Below are 19,555 nucleotides of genomic sequence, written 5' to 3' on the forward strand. Positions count from 1 at the left end.
CACGCCATCTGGTGGTAAAAAAATCAAACTAATGATAGCTTACAACAGTCAAGTAAATACACAGTACATGCATGCTGTTAACATCGTCAATAAATTTTATACAACAAATTATCAAGAAATAAAAATTAAAATCAAATTTGGAATATTTAGAGAACGTAAGAAGTCAAAAAATTGAGTATTCCGTGCAGTAAGAAATTGTCGGAGTAAAGCAAATAAAAATTTAAACGCAGTTTTCTATAAATTTCCGGAGGCTGGTGATCGTTCAGTGTTATTAGAAAATTTTTTGGATAATGTAGAAAAAGTTGATAAATTAAAAACGTGGCAGAAGTTATTAAAAATAAAAAAAGTCACTTTTCAAATGAAAGTTTGTTCCTTACATTTTAAAAAAACCGATTATATATTGCCAGATACGTTTGTAAAGTTTAACCTAAAACTTAAAAAAAAAATATTATTTTTGTTTTTTCAAGTAAATAAATATTAATTATAATAATGCTTTTATTATTCTGCAATTTTTTAAATTTGTACATTAATTTCATGGGGTTTTCTTTCACATGAGACGTTTATATACTAAGCGCGGTAACTAAGATATTTCATATTTATTAATTTTTTTGCGGTTTATTCCACATTTAATTAAATAGCCGACAAATAAAATTAGTTTGGGATCATGCACACTTTTTTTGTTTTGGGTTTTTACCCGTCCAAGATAATATATCTATGAAATTTAATAACATTTTATTTATTAACCCTACTATCGCATAGGTTACACATTTAAAAGTGTTAACTATCGTCCGACATATTTTTTAAGTCACGCCTCCGTGTCAGTTTCCAATGGTATCCAAAAATTAAAAGTATAACTAAAAATAAAAATTTTGGTCACACAATAAATTTTTTTGTAGGAAATTGAGTGCTCTGCAAAAAAAGTCTCTTATCATTTTTTGATAAATCTCACTGTTCAAAAGTTACATAAGCTTCAAGTCAAATTTATAGTAAATTTTGAGTTTTTTTTACTTTTCCGGCGAAACTATCAGTCTTATCGAAAAGTGTCATTAGAACTTTTTGTAGATAATTAAACCCTTACAAATTATTATGAATAAAGTTTTTCGAAATTCCGCATTGTTCACAAGTTATTTTCATTTCAATTTCAAGCTTTTAAAAATTTAGACCTCTAATTGATTTTAAGAGCTTGACATTGAAATGCAAATAACTAGTGAACAATGCGGAATTTCAAAAAACTTTGTTCGTAATAATTTGTAACGAATAAAATTATCTACAAAAAGTTCTAATGACATTTTTCGATAAGACTGATAGTTTTGCCCAAAAAGTAAAAAAATTCTCAAAATTTACTATAAATTTGACTTGAAGCTTAAATAACTTTTGAACAATGGGATTTATCAAAAAATGATAGGAGACTTTTTTTGTAGAGCATTCAATTTCCTACAAAAAAATTTACTGGGCATAAAAATCCGTCCATTGGTTCGTGAGCTAGAAAATTTAAAAAAAAAAAAAAAAAACAGTTTTTTCCCGTGTTATTTAAATGGAAAATAAAAAAATGGATTGTGGCAAACCTTAATATCATTATTAAGAGCCCGGATTGGTGCCAAAATTATTATTTTTAGTTATACTTTCAATTTTTGGATACCATAAAAAAAAAATTTGTTTTTTTCTTGAAACACCCCAATAGATATACTACTAATAGTAATTTAAACTCGGAAAATAATAAACCCGGTTCAAAAAACTGCCCCTAAAAATAAAAAATAAATTAATTAGTCAAAAATCAAATAATAATTAGTAATTTAAAGAAATGATCAAAATAATCATACATGTATCACCAAAGTGATAATTAGAAAAAAAAAAATCAATAATTATCATGAACGATTGAGGTGTGCACTTTTGGATTTTTTAACATTAAAAAAAAAAAATCTATATCGTTATTCTGTCATTTTGAATTCTATGGGATAGGTGGCAGATCGATCTTGGGCTCGGCGAAAATGTGCCACGGTCACTCATTGTCATTAATGCCTGGCCCCCTGCTTGGTAAAGAATTTATAGTCTGGAGGACCAGGCATTAATGACAACGAGTGGTCGTCTAGGGGAAATATAATTTTAAGCCTGGCACATTTTCGCCGTGCCCCATTTCCGCGAAATTTCGGAAGAAGGCTAATAAAGACATCTACTGTACATACTGAGAGTTTTGATGTGCAAACTAAACTCTGACAGTACTGCCGACAGACGATTATTTCATTGTAGAAACACAAATAATATCTCAAATAAACAAATACCTGAAATAAACAAAAAGAAAGTAACTTTATGGTTATTTCTTATCATAATCATTTTTTATCTGTAGTTATGTAATTAATTGTATAATAGTTTTTAATTTTATTCATAACTTAATACTATAAATTTATTTTCACGTGTCCCAAATTAAACATTGCAGTTATTATAATTAAAATACATCTGTCTTTCATGCATATTATTTATATTAATATATATAAGAATATTTGAATTATGGAAAATATAAAAGATGATAACAATATTTCAACATCAAGAACTGCTGTTTTAATGCCAAGTACATCTCTACCAAATGAAACTCCAAAAATTCAAGGTAATGTCAATTACTATTCATTTTAGTAGATTACATAGAAATCTAACTAAGGTAAATGTCCCAATACCGGAACTACGAAGGGTATACGACTGGTTTTTATCATTTTAAAAATATTCAAATAGATTATTAACCAAAATAATTTATTATATTAAATAGAATAGACACTTGCCTATTCAAAAATGATCAAATTAGTTTATTTTTCTTAAATTTAATTTAAAAAAATTTTTTTTTCCATGACACCCCAAAGACCCAATACCGGAACACTGAAATAGCCTTGTCCCAATACCGGAATTAGGTTGTCCTAATACCGGAACAGTAAATAAAATGAGTTATTTTTTACACTAATATGCATTCATTCTTAGTGAAAATATCAACAATTAATGAATAAGATTAATGTAAAATGTATTTAAAATGTTTAAGTGATTAAATATTTAATAAAAAATAAACATGGTGGCCACAAACCGGGAATATCGGGAATTATCATGGAATTAAATGCAACCGGGAAATATGGAAATGTCAGAGAATTTTGGAAAGTATCTGGGAATTTAATTGCAACAGTTCAAAATCAAAGAATTTTTCAATAATACACTAGTTATAAAAATTGAGGGATATTCAAAAAATTTCAAATTTGTGAGTGATTTTCAACAAGTTGTAACTCGAAGTAAAATGGTTGTAGGACAAAAACAAAAAAGGCAAAATGTAGCTTCAAGTGTTTAGTGTTCTGATCTGGTCTTTAAATTTTTTTATGATGTGCGGTTCTGGAGTAATCCTAAGAAAACTATCGAAAAATAAATTTACCAAATTTTTGCTCGTTTTCAAAACGGTTTTCGAGCTTCAATATATTTTTTTCGATAATTATGATTGATTTTGGATTGCAACAGAACTGTGCATAATAAAAAAATTCAAAGACCAGATCAGAAAACTAGACACTTGAACCTACAGTTTGCTTTTTTGTTTTTGTTGTTCGACCATTTTTCTTCGAGTTACAAACTATTGAAAATTACTAAAAAATTTGAAATTTTTTTAGAATCCCTTAATTTTTGTAACCAGTGTATTTTGAATTTATTTGAATCATAAAATTTTTTATTAAATATTTTAACTTACACATTCTTAACATCGAATAATCAAAAGTTGGCAATATTAATTCATTTTATTGCCATTTTTTATGGTTTCTCGCATGATTTAGTTATCAAATTTAATTATTGAAAATGAAAATATACGAAAAAATTTGAATATTTAAATGATATGAATACAATTTCTAAATCAGGGAAAATGTGAAAAACTTTACTGGGAAACCGAAAAATATCAGGGAATTTTGAAATTATTTCTTTGTGGTCACTCTGAATAAATATTTTGAATTACACTATAAAAATGATTAAAAAAAAATTGAATACAAAAATTTATTTTTTATGATTTAAATCAGAGTTTATCTATATTTAATGCATTTTTTATAACAATCATACTTACTGCATTGAATATTAGGTCTCCGGTAATAATTAATATTGCACTTAATTAACCCAGTCAATAAAACTCACCGTTAATGTCCATTGATAACATTAATATGACTGACTGTTCCGGTACTAGGCAGGGGTTCATTTGGGTGTATCAATAGACAAACAGTAAAATTAATATAATAATACTATTTTTTCATATTGTTAATATGTTTTCTTAGTTTTTATATCATTCAAGATGTAAATGCAAAAAAAAAATTATTGAAAAGTACTTTTATACATTTTCTATAAGCTTAAGATCATTGACTGATTTCTCAGTAAAACCATCAAGAGAAATGAAAAAGTCATGGATCCGAGAGTATTGCTATAATTAACATTTTTTATTGGGACATTTACCTTATTGTATTGTCATAACTAGTATCTAATAAGTTATAATCCCTTATTAAAAGAAACGATATAAAACGATTAGAAAAAAAAAAATCTCAAATAATTTTGCACACCTCAAGCGCGAAAGCGCTAAGGTTGCTTTATGATTGATCTAAATTTTTTGACTCATTCACTTACCTTAAATTATCTCTAGATTTTTTTGATTATATTAATATGGGTCAAATTTTATTCCAACACAAAGACAATTTATTAAAGAATAATTTCGATCCAGTATTAAATCGATTAATTATTCTATTAATTAATTATAAATTATTTTATTCCCAGTGACACGAGTCGTCAATTGTCCTGTATGTAACTTAGTAAACCAAATAACTCTCGATAGATACAATTAATCGGCCGAAACTTTTTTTTATTATCTTTGTATTATTGATAACAAGAACTCTTTTGAAAATCATTATCTAAATCCGTCTAGTATAATTGTAATTAAATAGAAAAATAGAAAAATTTTTTTTCCGCTTTAGCATTTGATAGCTTTCGAGTAATATATAGCTGTTAAATTTCGTTAGTTGTATGTTGTAACTTATCAAAAAAGCTTTAATTTTTGTTTTTATACTCTTATAATAGTTTTTTTTTTACCATACCTGCATCAAAAGTTTAAATTACTGCTTTGTTAAGAAAGATGGAAGTCGTTCTTTTTTCTTATGTGAAAATAAATAATAAATATTAGCGCATGCTCCATTCTTATCATAATCAGCGGCAAAAATTTAAACTTTCAGGTACAGATCTGGTGAAAAATATCGTATACACACCACGGGGGAAAATCGAATGTCCCAATGCGCCTGTTTGCCAATTACACACGTGGGTTGGAATGTCCTACTTTACTCCCTTGGTGTGTAATATACTATTATTTATGAATTTTAATAATGAACATTCTGGTTGTTTAGGATATGATTGGAATCAAGGCATTAATTATCATAATTTATTTGAAAATTATAAACATTCTGGTTTTCAAGCTACTAATTTTGGATTAGCGGTAGATGAAATTAAAAAAATGATAGAAACTAAAAAAATTCCATTAAGCGAAGAACAAAATGACAGGTTTGAAGAAGATGACTTTATAAAGAGAGATAGTTCTTGTACTATTTTTTTAGGATATACGTCAAATATGGCATCATGTGGTGTTCGAGAATCTATACGATTTTTAGTGCAACATAAAATGGTATTTACTCTTTTTTGATAATTATAATTTTTAGTTTCTTTTATACTATCACAATTTTTATCTTTATCTCAAATTTTTATGATAATTAAACATTGTCACAGTTCTCAAGTTGAATATAAGCTTACACAGCAAGCAAATATTTCTTTAATTTAGTTGATACACAGAAAAAAAGGAATTCTTGGGTCAAGAAGAAAATCTTTTCCAAAAATAAATTCTTAAATTAAAATATCCTCTTTTCTTGTTTGAAAAAATTTTCTCTTTAAAAAAATTTTCTCGTAAAAAAATTTTTTTTAAATAAAAATCTATAAAGCTTTCCAATAAAGAAATTCAATCTCGATTTAAAAATATAAATTTTTGCTTTAAATGTTTTTAGTTTCTCCGAATAAGAAAACAATTTAGTTGGCTCAAGAAAATTTAGCTCTTGTTTTCAGAAGATACCAACTCATTCTGAAAATATCGTTCTGTCGAATGTAGTCGATATCGATTCATTTCGATACATCAAATTTTTAAACGAAGTAACATTTAACTAACTCCAAATGAAAATTAATTCATTTGAAGATTTGATAACATTTAGTACAAATTTGTATTTTATTTAAACAAATGTAGACTTATCTCTAAACGATTAATTTTAGATTAAAAAAATAAAAACTCATTTTAACATTCAATTATATTTAAGACGTTCCCACCAAAATCACTTTTCTTACAATCTTCCTGAAATTTCGAATACACATGCATTTAAGTATCTTTTATGCGTAGAAATTTTTCAAAATCGCTCTTGCGATACTAAATTTGTAATTATTGACTTCTAAATTTTTATATTTAACATGTGAAGCCTACGCTGAGAAAAAAATTTTCTTCTGACAAATAAATTTTAGTTCTGACAACAAAACGATTTGATTGCCGATTGCCAATCATATATTCGGTTGTCTTAACTAAATATTTTATAATCCACCAACAAAACAAATTATTAGAAACTATAAAATATTTAGCAAAGATAATTACGCGTTAAGTAGCAAGCATTAAATCAAATTGATTACCTGTAGAGCTTATAAAGTCGTCATTCTGAAATATGTTAGTGAGCCTTAGAGAATGAGCTATTAATAATCATTAACTATTATTTTAAAATGACATAATGTTTATTTAAGAAGTAAATAAATGCATGTTTAGAAAAAGAATTTATTTACTTGACACGTACTTTTTTTTATACTAATATGACGAAAATCGTTCAGGGAAACATTAATATTAAACATTAATGTCATAGTGTCATACAGGATACCCCTGTATTACTATCAAAAAAGGGTTAGCGTCACTGCTAATTTATAGCGGGTAACCCGTCTCATAAATGCTTCAAGTTGGAAATATAATAACTCTGAAATAAGTTTCTTACCCGGGACACTTTAAGCTGTAGGCGCGATCTAGTGGCGAGCAATGAACTACTCCCGCTGTTGCTGCCTAGCACCATAACTTCCTTTCCACCATATTTATCTTTTCTCCCAAAAATTGTTTCTCGTAGTTTGATCCTCGATGCAAGCCAACAGCAGTGGGAGTAGTTCGTTGTTCGCCACTAGATCGCGCCCGCCTACAGTTTGTAGTGCCCCTGGTGAGAAACTTATTTTAAAGTTTTTATATTCCCAAATAATGGCACTCTGTTATTTATTTTAGTTAAATGAATATCTCTTTTTTTGTGTTATTAATCATTAGGTTTAAATATATATTTATTAACCTCAAACAAATATATATTTATTCTACATGAATATAATTTTCTGTGTCTAAGTAATATTTATTAGAGTTAATATAATAATATTTTGCTTTAATATTTGAGTTTGTTGACACTATAAAATAATTTAGTTGTCTATTAAATAAATATTTTCTTAACTTTACCAAATGATTTTATTATCTTAGAGAGAGAAATATTAATGTCAACCAAATAGAGTCTATTGAAACAGAATTTAAGAAAACCGATTTAATTGTCCAAAGAGAAATTTTTTCTCAGTGTACCTCGATCAGTGTTGTAGCACACGTTTTCGTGAATAAAAACAGAAATTTTCTTACGATTGTTTTAATAAACTGAAAATCACTAATTAAAGATATAACGAATATGTTTCTGTAAAAGTAAGAAAAACAAGCGGTATTTATTTTGTTGTAAAAAATTCTAAAAGTTAGCTACTCTTAACAGTTTTCGAATTTTTCAGTCATTAATTTTAACATTATAGAAATTTTTTGATTAATACAGCTAAACAAATGATAACCAACTTAAGCGAAATGGTTAAAGTTAGATATAGGCAATTTATAGTTTTATAGATCAAAATTTTACACTATTTGAAACATTGAAAAATAATCGATTTTAACAATCGATTTTTATTGAAACGATTCTACAACTTTAAAGTTGCGATGAAATAATCGAATGTCATATAATAGTCCCAGTATTGATTTATTTAACGGCGTGGGGATAACAGTAATGCGTGGGTCGAGAGCGCAGTTGAATCAAAATTTAAATTAAAATAACAAATGTAATTTGAAAAATCCCTATTACAATATATGGCAATATATGGATATATATGGTTCTATGTAGACACACAGATTTTTTAAATAAATGCGAGCTGACTATCACAATTACTTATTAAAAATAGACGGTGGATCATATTCAAATTTTGAGAATGCATAGATAAAGTACTTCTTTACATGTATACTAAGTTTCAAATCTTACAGTTGGAAAATCCTTTTTACATTAGATTCGGTCGAACCTCCTTGAAGCGTCGGTCTTTCGTGCGTAAGGTCCCAGGTTCGAATCTTATTAATGTGGATGTGGTCATTAATAAATCTAACGTTTTTATTCTGAATTAAAAATTTCTAATTCGATTAGGAATGCGATTATTCACATATCTAATAATCTCTACGTCCATGTATAGAGTACTCATATATGACCATGTATGATTCATTTTTCACGGGGATTTAAAACAGCATAAATAATAATTAATTTACTTTTTTGAGATTGAAACGACACCATTTAACTTAACTTGAATCAGGAAAAAAAATACCAGATATCATATAATAACTAATAACTACAATAACTCATATTTTTACTGAACACTACAACTCAAAACAATATATGTATACGAATAAGTTAATTGTACAATTAATAAACTAATACTATTAGAATATTGGTATGTAGTATATAATTGCACATATACGGCGCCAGCGCTGAATAGACTCGTTTTATTTTTTTGCGATCTTCGGGCGCCTATGTGTATATAGTCCACTTAATTTACTCTTAGGCGTTGTAGGGGGAAATTAACTACTAAAAAATTCCGTAGATCACGAAAATAATAATAAGAAAGTTCAATTCGGCCGCGTTTCTTAAATAAATAATAAAATAACAATAGGGAAGCCGAGAAACCGTGTATTTTCATTAAAAAACTTCTATCTATTAATGTAAAACCCTATGATGACTGGTATTAAATTAAAGGGCGATAAATTCTGAATAAGAAATGTCAAAAACCAATCTCTTGGGGCTTATTATGTTCGCGAAAAAAATTAATTAAAAAAACAAAATAATTAGTTGTTTACATTTTGTCACGCTGTCGGTAACAGAGCTGCAGAAACTGAGCTAGAGAGTGCGTGCAAGCCCGGGCTCAGTGGTTGTCATCTACTGCAATTTGAAATGTTCTCACTATTCTGTGTTATAGAAATTATTTTTTTTTTATTATTTATTATTTCAATTTCATTTCAAAAATTAAATTATAAATAATAAAAAAAATAACTCCACGCAAATGCTATTATTACGATGTTAATGTAAGAACGAACACGGAATGGTGAGAACATTTTAAATTGCTTAAGAGTAAATTAAGTGGACTAATACACAAAGTGTTGTCCGAAGTAGAGAAGCAGCATAGACCCAGAGTGCTGTTATCCGAATGCTGCTATGGACGGAAACGAGAGCTTGATTTTCTTGAGTTGAATTTCTTTTATTTTTGTTTCAAGCAATAGCCACTCGTTGGTTTAAGAAATCTGACTTCTTACGTAGAGAAGTTCAATTTTATAGAATAAAATATTTTATACATAAATGTAGAAATTCAAAATATAAATTCAAAAAGTAATTTACTTTTTTTAATAATTTTTCGTTTTGACCTAAAATGATATAATTTTAACTTAAAACTTGGACCCATTTGGGTTGAAAAAATAACTTTTTCAATCAAAATAATCAAAACTAAGAGAAAATTTTCTTCAATCAAGATATATTCTGTTTTCCTAAATATTCTCTTGGCTTAAGATAATTTTCTTTGAACCAAGATTACCTTTCGTTCAGTGTACGTTTTCAGATTTATTACAATTAAAACCTTCAATGAAACAATTGTCTCGTTGAATAAAAAAAAGGAATTGATAAAAGATATAATTAAAAATTAGAAAAAAATTCTTGCACTAAGAAAAAAAATTATTTATATAATAAAATGATATCTATCATTGGTATTGATAAAAATATAAAATATATTATTTTAATCGAGGGCTACTTTTATAAACTATTAAATATTTAAATTTTATTATTTAAGTTAATTTTACCTTTAAATTTGAAGCCCCCATACTATAAGTATATATCTGTTTGCTGAAGAGTTATAGAATTTTACTTGAAAAACGTTATTTTTTTAATCTATCCCCTTTGAGCTTCGATATCACTTAAGTGGTTGGATTTACGATAAACGTCAAAAAGTGTAAGAAACCTTTTTTCAAGAGCGATAAATTTCCTATAAGAAAATTTATAACGCTCAATTTTATGCCTGGGTGTCGGAGAGTTATCAAATCTCAAACAAAAACGCCAATTTTTTTGAACAAATCAAAGTTTAACCTTAAATATCTCTTAAGGTAGTTTGGCACCCACAGCTCTCAAACTTGACCCCCACTTTTTTTATTTTTATTTGAAAAATTATACTTAAATGTACCCCGATAAAAAAAGATTTTGTATAATTATACATAATTATATATGAGTCCATATATAATCAGATCTGAAAATTGGCCAGATCTGATCATATATGATTAGATATAATCATGCATGAACGAATATATAGTCATTTTTAAAAGCTCATTCAAAATATCTGAAAATTATTAATTAAGTAATTAAATTAGAATTTATTGTCTTTATTAACATAAATGTTGGTTAAATTTAAGTTGAAAAAAAAAAAAAAGTTACTATCGGTTAACTATTTTCGTACTAAGGGGTCACCCATCCAATTATTGATCCACGTCGATGCTGCGTCGATGAACTTTGGTAATCGCTGGATGGTAGTCTGATCCTCTAGTCTGTTATGAACTTACAATAAAGGAAAGTTTATGGTATAACTTAACTCAAATAATCAAATTGATACATCCTACTTAAATAATGCACCTAATGATGAATTTAGTTTTGTACATAAATTACGATAGAATTCATCAGATAGATATAATCAAATCTTTTTATCTATAAACTTATAAATATCCATATATAAATCGACATCGATATATACTTTTGAATTGCTGCCGAAACCTTTGAATATTTTTCAAGTAATGGGGATTTAAGTTTGATTGATAGTTGACAAAATGAAAATTTAATAACATTAATATTAAAATTGTCACATTATGTTATTTATATATACCCATGTAGGGGAAGGGGGCGCAATAGGGGTAGGGTAGGTAAAACGGGGTACCCCCAGAATTTCATAAGAGAAAATTTTATTTTTCAATTATTCCAAAATCACTTTTGTAAATATAATTGAGTAATATTTTAAATATTTTTCTTAAACTTTTTCAAAAATCGGCTTTCAGTCAAAAAATGTTGATGGCTTTTCATTTATGATAAAAACCAGTGAAAGATTTCTTTCTGCTTTTGCATCCAGTAATCGTGTAAGATGTAATGTTTCGTTATGGAAATTGCTCACAAAAAAATTTAATTTGATCAATTTTTTTTAATATGCAGAAATTTTTGTTTGGACCTTTTTTAGGGGATACCTTACTTTGCCCGCCAAGGTGAAAATTTTTTGTTTCAACGGCAACTGAAATTTTTGTTTATTTACTTCGCACATCATTAAAAACAAAAAGATTTAGCGTATTTGAATCCTTGGAACCATAGTATTTTCTTAAAAACCCCGCTTTGTTTCCCCCCCCCCCTATCCCACGTAATTAAATATTTATAGATTTCATATCATTGAAGCCTGATCAGATCTAATTATATATAGATTTATATATGATTAGACTTGATTATATATAGGCTTATATATGATTATACCTTGCTTTCATCAGTTAGATCTGATCAGATCTAATTATATATAGACTTATACATAATTAGACATGATCATATATAGGCTTATATATGATTATACCTAGCCTTCATCAGCCAGGTCTGATCAAATCTAATTATATATAATTCTATATATGATTATATATAATTATATATAATCATATATACTCATATAAACTTATGTATAATCAGATAAAATCTTTTTTTATCGGGACTTAAGAAAAAAAATCAGAATTTTTCACCTCGTCGTTTAAGAGATATAATTGATAAAAATCATGTAATTATACACGGGCTCTTATGGTTGTCCTTATTCAATTTTTTCGGAAATCAATAATTTGTAAAAAATTGGCAAACTTGACCCACAAAAAAAAAACTTTTTATTAGATAATTTGATATCTAAAGCGTATAATAAAAAAGTTTCAGAATGATTTACCACACGGTTTTTTTTATATTAATTTTTTAATATGATGATTAGCTATCTATCGTTGTTTATAGACGGACACTTACTTTCTCTCATGTTTACTAGGGAAAAAATGGCAGCTTCGTTGTGCGCGCTAAATTTGAAATATTCACTGAGAGACTAACTTATTGAATATAAATATAATTAATGTAAAGAAAATAAATAATGTAAATAAATTATTTACATAAATCCAGTTGACATTTGTTATGTAGTGGTTATGTTTACCTATTTAAAAAGTGAATAAACATAACATGTTAGAGAGATTATGGTACCAACTGTAAAAAATTTATGACAGTTGCTATAAGATCGAACTATTCTAGTTCTAGTCAATGTCATTTATGTAAATTTTGTAATTATAATTATTTAACTTTAATACATATTGATTTTGTCTTAATTATTACTGATATTAATTATAATGATAATTAATGAAAACAGTTGTTTCATTACTTTAAAAAAAAAGTCATTTTTTTGACTTGGGATGCGAGTGCCAAACTACCTTAAACAGTTGGATTTACGAAAAAAACATAAGTTACCTTTTACGAAGAGCGGTGAATTTCCTACGAAATTAAGTATTACTCATTACTGTAAACTTATTTTTAAGCAAGTAATAAAATTATGCTCATTGTACTAAAATGAGAATGTATCATTACTTAGGCAGGGTTAGACAGCATTAGAATAAAGTTTTTATTTTTTTATTATTATTCTTGGATCACAAATAAATGATCTATATCATGACCAAGTAAAAAAATCTAATTTGGTAAATAACGGACACCCTAATGTACATCTATATATTATTAAAATTGAATCGTTTAAATCATTTCTAATCGTTTTAAATCATTTTTTTAATCAAGAAAGTGTAAATACAATTTTTACGTGATCGAATCAGCCGGGACCGAGTAAGCGTTAGCAGAACACATCTCATTGCTCCACAATTGAGTTGTGTAATTGCTAGGCATCATTTTAGCAACTGAAATACTTCAATCATTTTTTCTTGAAAATATAGATTTTTTTCTCTGTGTGTAATATGAGATCTTGCACATTCATCATATTTTATAATTACTTATAATTAATAAATGTATTCAATAGGTTGATTGTATCGTAACAACTGCTGGTGGTGTGGAAGAAGATTTAATAAAATGCCTAGCTCCAACATTTTTAGGTAAATTTGGATTGGATGGTAGAGATCTTCGAGACAAAGGAATAAACCGAATAGGAAATTTACTTGTTCCTAATAATAACTACTGCCTATTCGAAGATTGGTTGATGCCTAAATTAGATAAAATGCTTGCAGATCAAAAAGAAAACGTTAATATTTTTATTACTAAACAACAACAAATAAAAAATCAAAATCATTCTCACTTTCATCAGTATTGTTTTGTGTTAATGATGAATTATTATTTTAGGGAATGTTGTGGACACCTTCTAAAATAATAGCAAGACTTGGTGAAGAAATTGACAATCCAGAATCAATTTGTTATTGGGCAGCAAAAAATAAAATTCCTATTTTTAGTCCAGCCTTGACAGATGGTAGTCTTGGAGATATGATGTATTTTCATTCATATAAAAATCCAGGACTTATTGTTGACATTCTTTCCGGTATATTTAAAATTTTTTAATTAATTTAAAACGTAACTAATGACTATTAAAATTTTTTACAGATTTAAAACGATTAAATACAATCGCTGTTAAAGCAATCAATACTGGTATAATTATAATTGGTGGTGGACTCATTAAACACCATATTTGTAATGCTAATTTAATGGTAATTCAATGAAATAATTTATGGGTCTTCTTTTCATTTTATTTATTTAGTGAAAAATTTATTTTTTTTAAAACAATATTTTTTTTTCTCTAGAGAAACGGAGCAGATTTCGCTGTATTCTTAAATACGTCATCTGAATTTGACGGTAGTGACAGTGGAGCACGACCAGATGAAGCAATATCATGGGGTAAAATTCGTAAAAACGCCACGCCAATTAAGGTAATTTTTTAAAAATAAATAGAAAAAATTTTGGGAAACTCAAAACTGCACATCTCAATCGCTCATGATAATTAATATTGATGAAAATTTCAAATCCTCATTAAGAACGGTTTTCAGATAATTTTGTCCCAGCTTTTCTCTGAAATAAAAGCTCTAAACGCAAAATAAAGACACAGACCCGATGCTTTACTCTATGAACTAGCGAAGTGCACTTGAATTTTTTGATAACTTCCATTTGTTTACGAAAAAAGCTTGGACAAAGTTCCTATTTAATATACAAGTGCAACAGAGATAGTACCGTTTATCCAGTTGAGTGCGAATAGAGAAACAAATGAAAACGCGTCTTAATCTTCATTTGAAAAATTTAATCGTTTTTAATCATCAATTGACGATTTATGACGATTTTAAACGATTAAAACAGTTTTAATCGTCACAAATCGTTTTGTTTAATCAGGACTGATTAGATCTGATCAGGCCTGTTCATGCCTGTTCATATCCGAGTAAAAAAAATTATAGATAAAAAATGGCCCTATATAATTATGTATAGCTATATATGATTATATATAATTATATATGTATAATTATATATAGCTATTTCTATAAAAATAAGAAAAAACAATTCGGGAATGTGCAGGATTTGAACTGTGGACCTTGCGCTTGAAAGTTTAACCCGCTACCTGTTGACCTAAGAGATTGACTTGAAAAGTAAGTTTCAAGTTAATCAATGCAAGTTTGCCATTTAAGTATTATTTTAATCAACTTAAAAGTTTATTTTTTTCATTTAAATTACAAAAAAATTTCTAAAATGTTCGATTGAGGTATTCTAATTTTTTTAAATTCATTCATTGTCAACATTATGAGAAAAACATTTAAATATTGAAAAAGCGATGTCGAGCTCATTGAGCGAGTTACGACGGTTTAAAATAATTCATTTTAAATCAATGGAATCATGAATCGATTAATACAAAGTCAAAATTATTCCTTAATAAATGATCTTCGTATTTGTGCACAATTTAACCAATTTTAGTGTAATAAAAAAGTGGAAAGATGATTTAACGTGATTGCATTAGTCGAAAAAACAATGTTGATCGTAAGACACAAGAAACAGCGTGTCACGTTTAAGGTGTACAATATATCGATCTATTTCGTTTTAACATACATTTTTTTTTTTATTCATTACAGATATATGCTGAAGCTTCTCTTGTTTTTCCTCTACTTGTCGGTGAAACATTTGCCCGAGAATTTCACTCAACTAAAAATTTATCATCTTCAAGCACCGAAGGAATCAAAATAAATAATTGTCACGACAAATGATCAAATATAAACACTATTGTAATATATTTTGGACTAGCGATTGTTTACTACTCATAGCATTAATTCAAATTTTCCCGAAGTATGAATTTTATCGCCCACTTCCTAATTTACACTTAAGATTATTCTCAGACAGTATCCCTCCCTCCACTTTTTAAAAATATTTGATAACTTTTAACTGTCATAACTGTATTGAAACTTTGATAATTCATTCAAAATAGTTGTAGAGCATTATTTGAAAAAAGGTAACGTAGCTACAATTTCGCTGAGATACAGATTTGAAAAAAAATACTCAAAGTTATTGTCAATTAAAACTTAAACCAAATTCGGTAAGTAAATTCTAGCCTACAAAATTATACACTTTCGAATTATACTGATGCAAAGATTTTACTAAAATTGATGTATCAAATTACGCTTGACTCCAATCTTAGTGGACCTAAATTACCGAAAATTTACGGCAAATTACCATCTTCTACGGTAAATCTACCTATCTTACGGCAAATTTTACCGTAAATTTATGGTAGGTTTACTGTAATTTCCAATGAATGTTAGCATATCCTGACGATTAATTATTTCACCTAGCGGATTTGAATCATGGTGTGTCCACCGTGGTTCCATGGTATATCCACCGTTTAATCCCGGCATGTCCACCGTGATTCTACGGTGTACCCATGGTAGCTTTGTAACATTTTATCACCGTGGTTCTAAGGTGTCTCCACCGTGGCTCTACGGTATCTCCACCGTGATTACGCGGTGTAACCGCCATGATTACACGGTATACTTACTGATATTTATATATAATAATATAAATCTTTATTGTTCAATTTCATTATTTTGTATATAGTCTTACATATTTATCTATTCAGTCAAAAAACTTAGATATAATTTTTCAATTTTTTACATAATTTTTTAAATTGATATAAAATTTTGTATGGTCATATAAAATTTTTAATAACTGAATTCTAGCAAATTCTATCTAATAGTAATTTCTGAGTGAGTGTCATGCTGTGCAGGTGTGTGAATCATAAAGTTTTGTAAAATAATTAAGATACGCCCATATAACGTGACATTATTCATAAAAACTTATTTCATGATTCATAAATCTTATAAAGTCGATGAAATTTCTTAATTTACCTCATTCATAAATGTTAGAAAGTTTATTACAAACTTTTTTAAAATTTCTGTAAATAAGCTAACAAGATCATTAGCGGGACAGTTAAGGGAACTTCGAAGTTTCCAAAATGAATTCAGTTATATATAACCGAGATGTAACTTACAAAAATTTTATTTAAGTTTGGAAAATTTCAACTTCTCATTTACATAATTAACCAAAACAAGTATTTATTGTCTCGTTATTAGTGGGTGTATCACTATTGGTCCTGTTACTGTATAAAAAATAATATAATTAAATATAACAAATAAGAAAACAATTATTTATTCCATATCTCTAATTTCCTTAAGTTCAATTTTATCTAAATAAATTCAATCAATCTCATCTTTCAGCCGTGAAATTTGGCGCAGTGGGTACCAGATCAGACTTCATATACCTCAAACGTTTAAGCATAAATTACCTTATGAAAAACTTGAAATCTTCAATAAACCACTAATCAAAATTATTAGAATAATTGCTGTTATTCTACTGCAATCGAATATAATGCAAAACAACTAGAAAGTAAGATTTATTTTTAATACACAATAAAATGTTAGATTAAGCTCAATATTTGAGTAGGCTCTACACTGAAATAAAAAAATTTGTAAGTGCACCATATAATTATTGTACATACACCATTATCCAATAAATATATTTTGAAAAAAAAAAAAAAAAAAAAAAAAAAAAAAAAAAAAATATATCAGACTTCAAATTCAAAGGTCTTGGGATCAAGCCTACAAGTCTGCGGATTTTTTTTCTCGCAATAAAATTTGTAGGTACATCATGGGACCATGGTGGGTACATCGTGGAACCATGAGAGGTACACCATGTAATCACGGTGGGATCATCGTGGGTTCACCGTGAAACCACGGTGGTAAAATGGCACAAATCCATCGTTTAACCACAATGGATCCACCGAGATTCCACGGTGTTTCCACCGTAATTCAAAACAGCTAAGGTAGGTTTCACTATATTTAAATAATATATTACCGTACAATGGACGACATTACTCAATGAGTACCCTGACGGTTTTAAATCAGCCTGGAATCAGCCTGGAACCACCCTGGGAGTGGAAACACGGTGGAATCACGATGGATCCAGGGTGGTTACAGGGTGGGTTTGTGCCATTTTATCACCGTGTATACACGGTGGTTACATGGTGTTTCCACGATGGTAACACGGTGTACCCACCCTGATTCCACGGTGTATTCACCGAGATTCCACAGTGTATCTACGGTGATAACGCGGTGTACGTGGAATCACGGTGGGTACACCGTGTAATCATCGTGGAATCACGGTGAGTACACCGTGTAATCACCGTGATAACATGATAAAAAACCCACCGTGTAACCGCCGTGGATCCACCGTGATTCCATCGTGTTTCCGGGGTGTTTCCAGGGTGAATCAAAACCGCGAGGGTTGTAGATTAAATTGAACGGAATATAGTATAGGACCGGATAGTTCAATTGAAAGAGCATGCGGCGTGATACCGACGTGGTCTGGGTTCGACTCCCAGTTCGGACTACCTATATTTCTCTCAATTTATCTATAAATTGTCTTATTAAGAAAGTTATTTGAAAGTTTAGGTTTTACTATATTTGAATGGTGACTATTAATGGTCATGACAAAAATATTGATCGCCCGAACTAGGATTTGAACCCAGACCATGTCGGTATCGCGCCAAGTGCTTTCTTTATCAAAAATATCCATATGAAAAACCAGCGTAGATTCTTATATGGGTTCGCCGAAATCCAGAACATGCCCAATCCATATGGAAAATCTAGTATGAATTCCCATGTGGATTTTTACGTCGCTTTCTTATTGAAATCTGATGCACCATGTCAAAATCCATATCGAAATCTTGTATGGATTAGGAATTAGATCAATTTACATAAAACGTCACCTTATTGATACAAATATCATAAACAGCGTATGTGTTTTCATAAACTTTTTTGGAGTGCAATGCCTTTGTACAATTTTTAATTTAGTGTTTTATGACAATTATTCGTCATTTCTATAAAGCTGTTATACTTCTCGAGTTAATAAATCAATAATTTATTACAAATACTGATATAAAGAGCATCAATTACTCAATATTTTGTTGAAAGATTTCCTGACAATAGAATACTAATCTGATCATTTATTCATACGGGTATCAATAGACAATAGATATAAAAATCCAGATATCCCAGATTCTATAGAAATTACTTACCCTAATTAAATAACTGAATTCAAAATTTTAATTCTGTTATATTCTGTCGAATTCTGCAAAACAGAATTCAACTGAATTGAAAATTCGAATTTAAATTAAACAGAATAAAACCGATTTAAAAATTTCAAATTCGTTTTAATTCAGTTTAATTCGGATTCAGAACCAGAAATTGGAGAATCATTTTCGAATTAATCAGAATTAAAGCGAATAGAATTATTTAAATTCGTTTTAATTCGGACAAATTCTAGTTTTCCTACCGAATTAGACAGAATTCATTTTCAAGTTAGGTACCAAATTAACAGAATTTATCTGAATTAAATAGAATTAAAAATTTAATTCTGTTTAATTCGATCGAATTCAGTTGTTTAATCAGACTAGGTAGAAACCCGAGTTTCTATAAAATTTTCCACAAAGAAATCCATTCATACAAGTTCCTATGCCAATTTCTTACAAGAGTATCCAAGTACTCACAATTTCTCTTATCGGGGATCTTGATACCTATGATTTCCTACGTGGA

At 28.3% G+C, this 19,555-nt stretch overlaps 1 protein-coding gene across 3 annotated transcripts; it reads left to right on the forward strand.

Moving 5' to 3' along the window:
• Positions 1 to 65: 65 nt before the first annotated feature.
• Positions 66 to 15,705, forward strand: LOC103572297 (probable deoxyhypusine synthase). 3 transcript variants are annotated; one of them, XM_008550828.3, is made up of 8 exons: positions 66 to 466; positions 2,435 to 2,602; positions 5,385 to 5,659; positions 13,471 to 13,689; positions 13,788 to 13,980; positions 14,043 to 14,146; positions 14,240 to 14,365; positions 15,548 to 15,705. In XM_008550828.3, exons 2-8 carry the CDS (start codon positions 2,506 to 2,508, stop codon positions 15,677 to 15,679), a joined length of 1,146 nt encoding a protein of 381 aa, XP_008549050.2. In that variant the 5' UTR covers positions 66 to 466; positions 2,435 to 2,505; the 3' UTR covers positions 15,680 to 15,705. The 3 variants fall into 3 exon arrangements, with proteins under 3 accessions (XP_008549050.2, XP_053595964.1, XP_053595963.1); XM_053739989.1 differs by having other exon boundaries at positions 137 to 155; XM_053739988.1 differs by lacking the exon at positions 66 to 466 and adding an exon at positions 2,032 to 2,348.
• The last annotated feature ends 3,850 nt before the right edge of the window (positions 15,706 to 19,555 follow it).

This window comes from Microplitis demolitor, chromosome 6 (genome assembly GCF_026212275.2).
Source record: "Microplitis demolitor isolate Queensland-Clemson2020A chromosome 6, iyMicDemo2.1a, whole genome shotgun sequence".
Lineage (NCBI taxonomy): Eukaryota > Metazoa > Arthropoda > Insecta > Hymenoptera > Braconidae > Microplitis > Microplitis demolitor.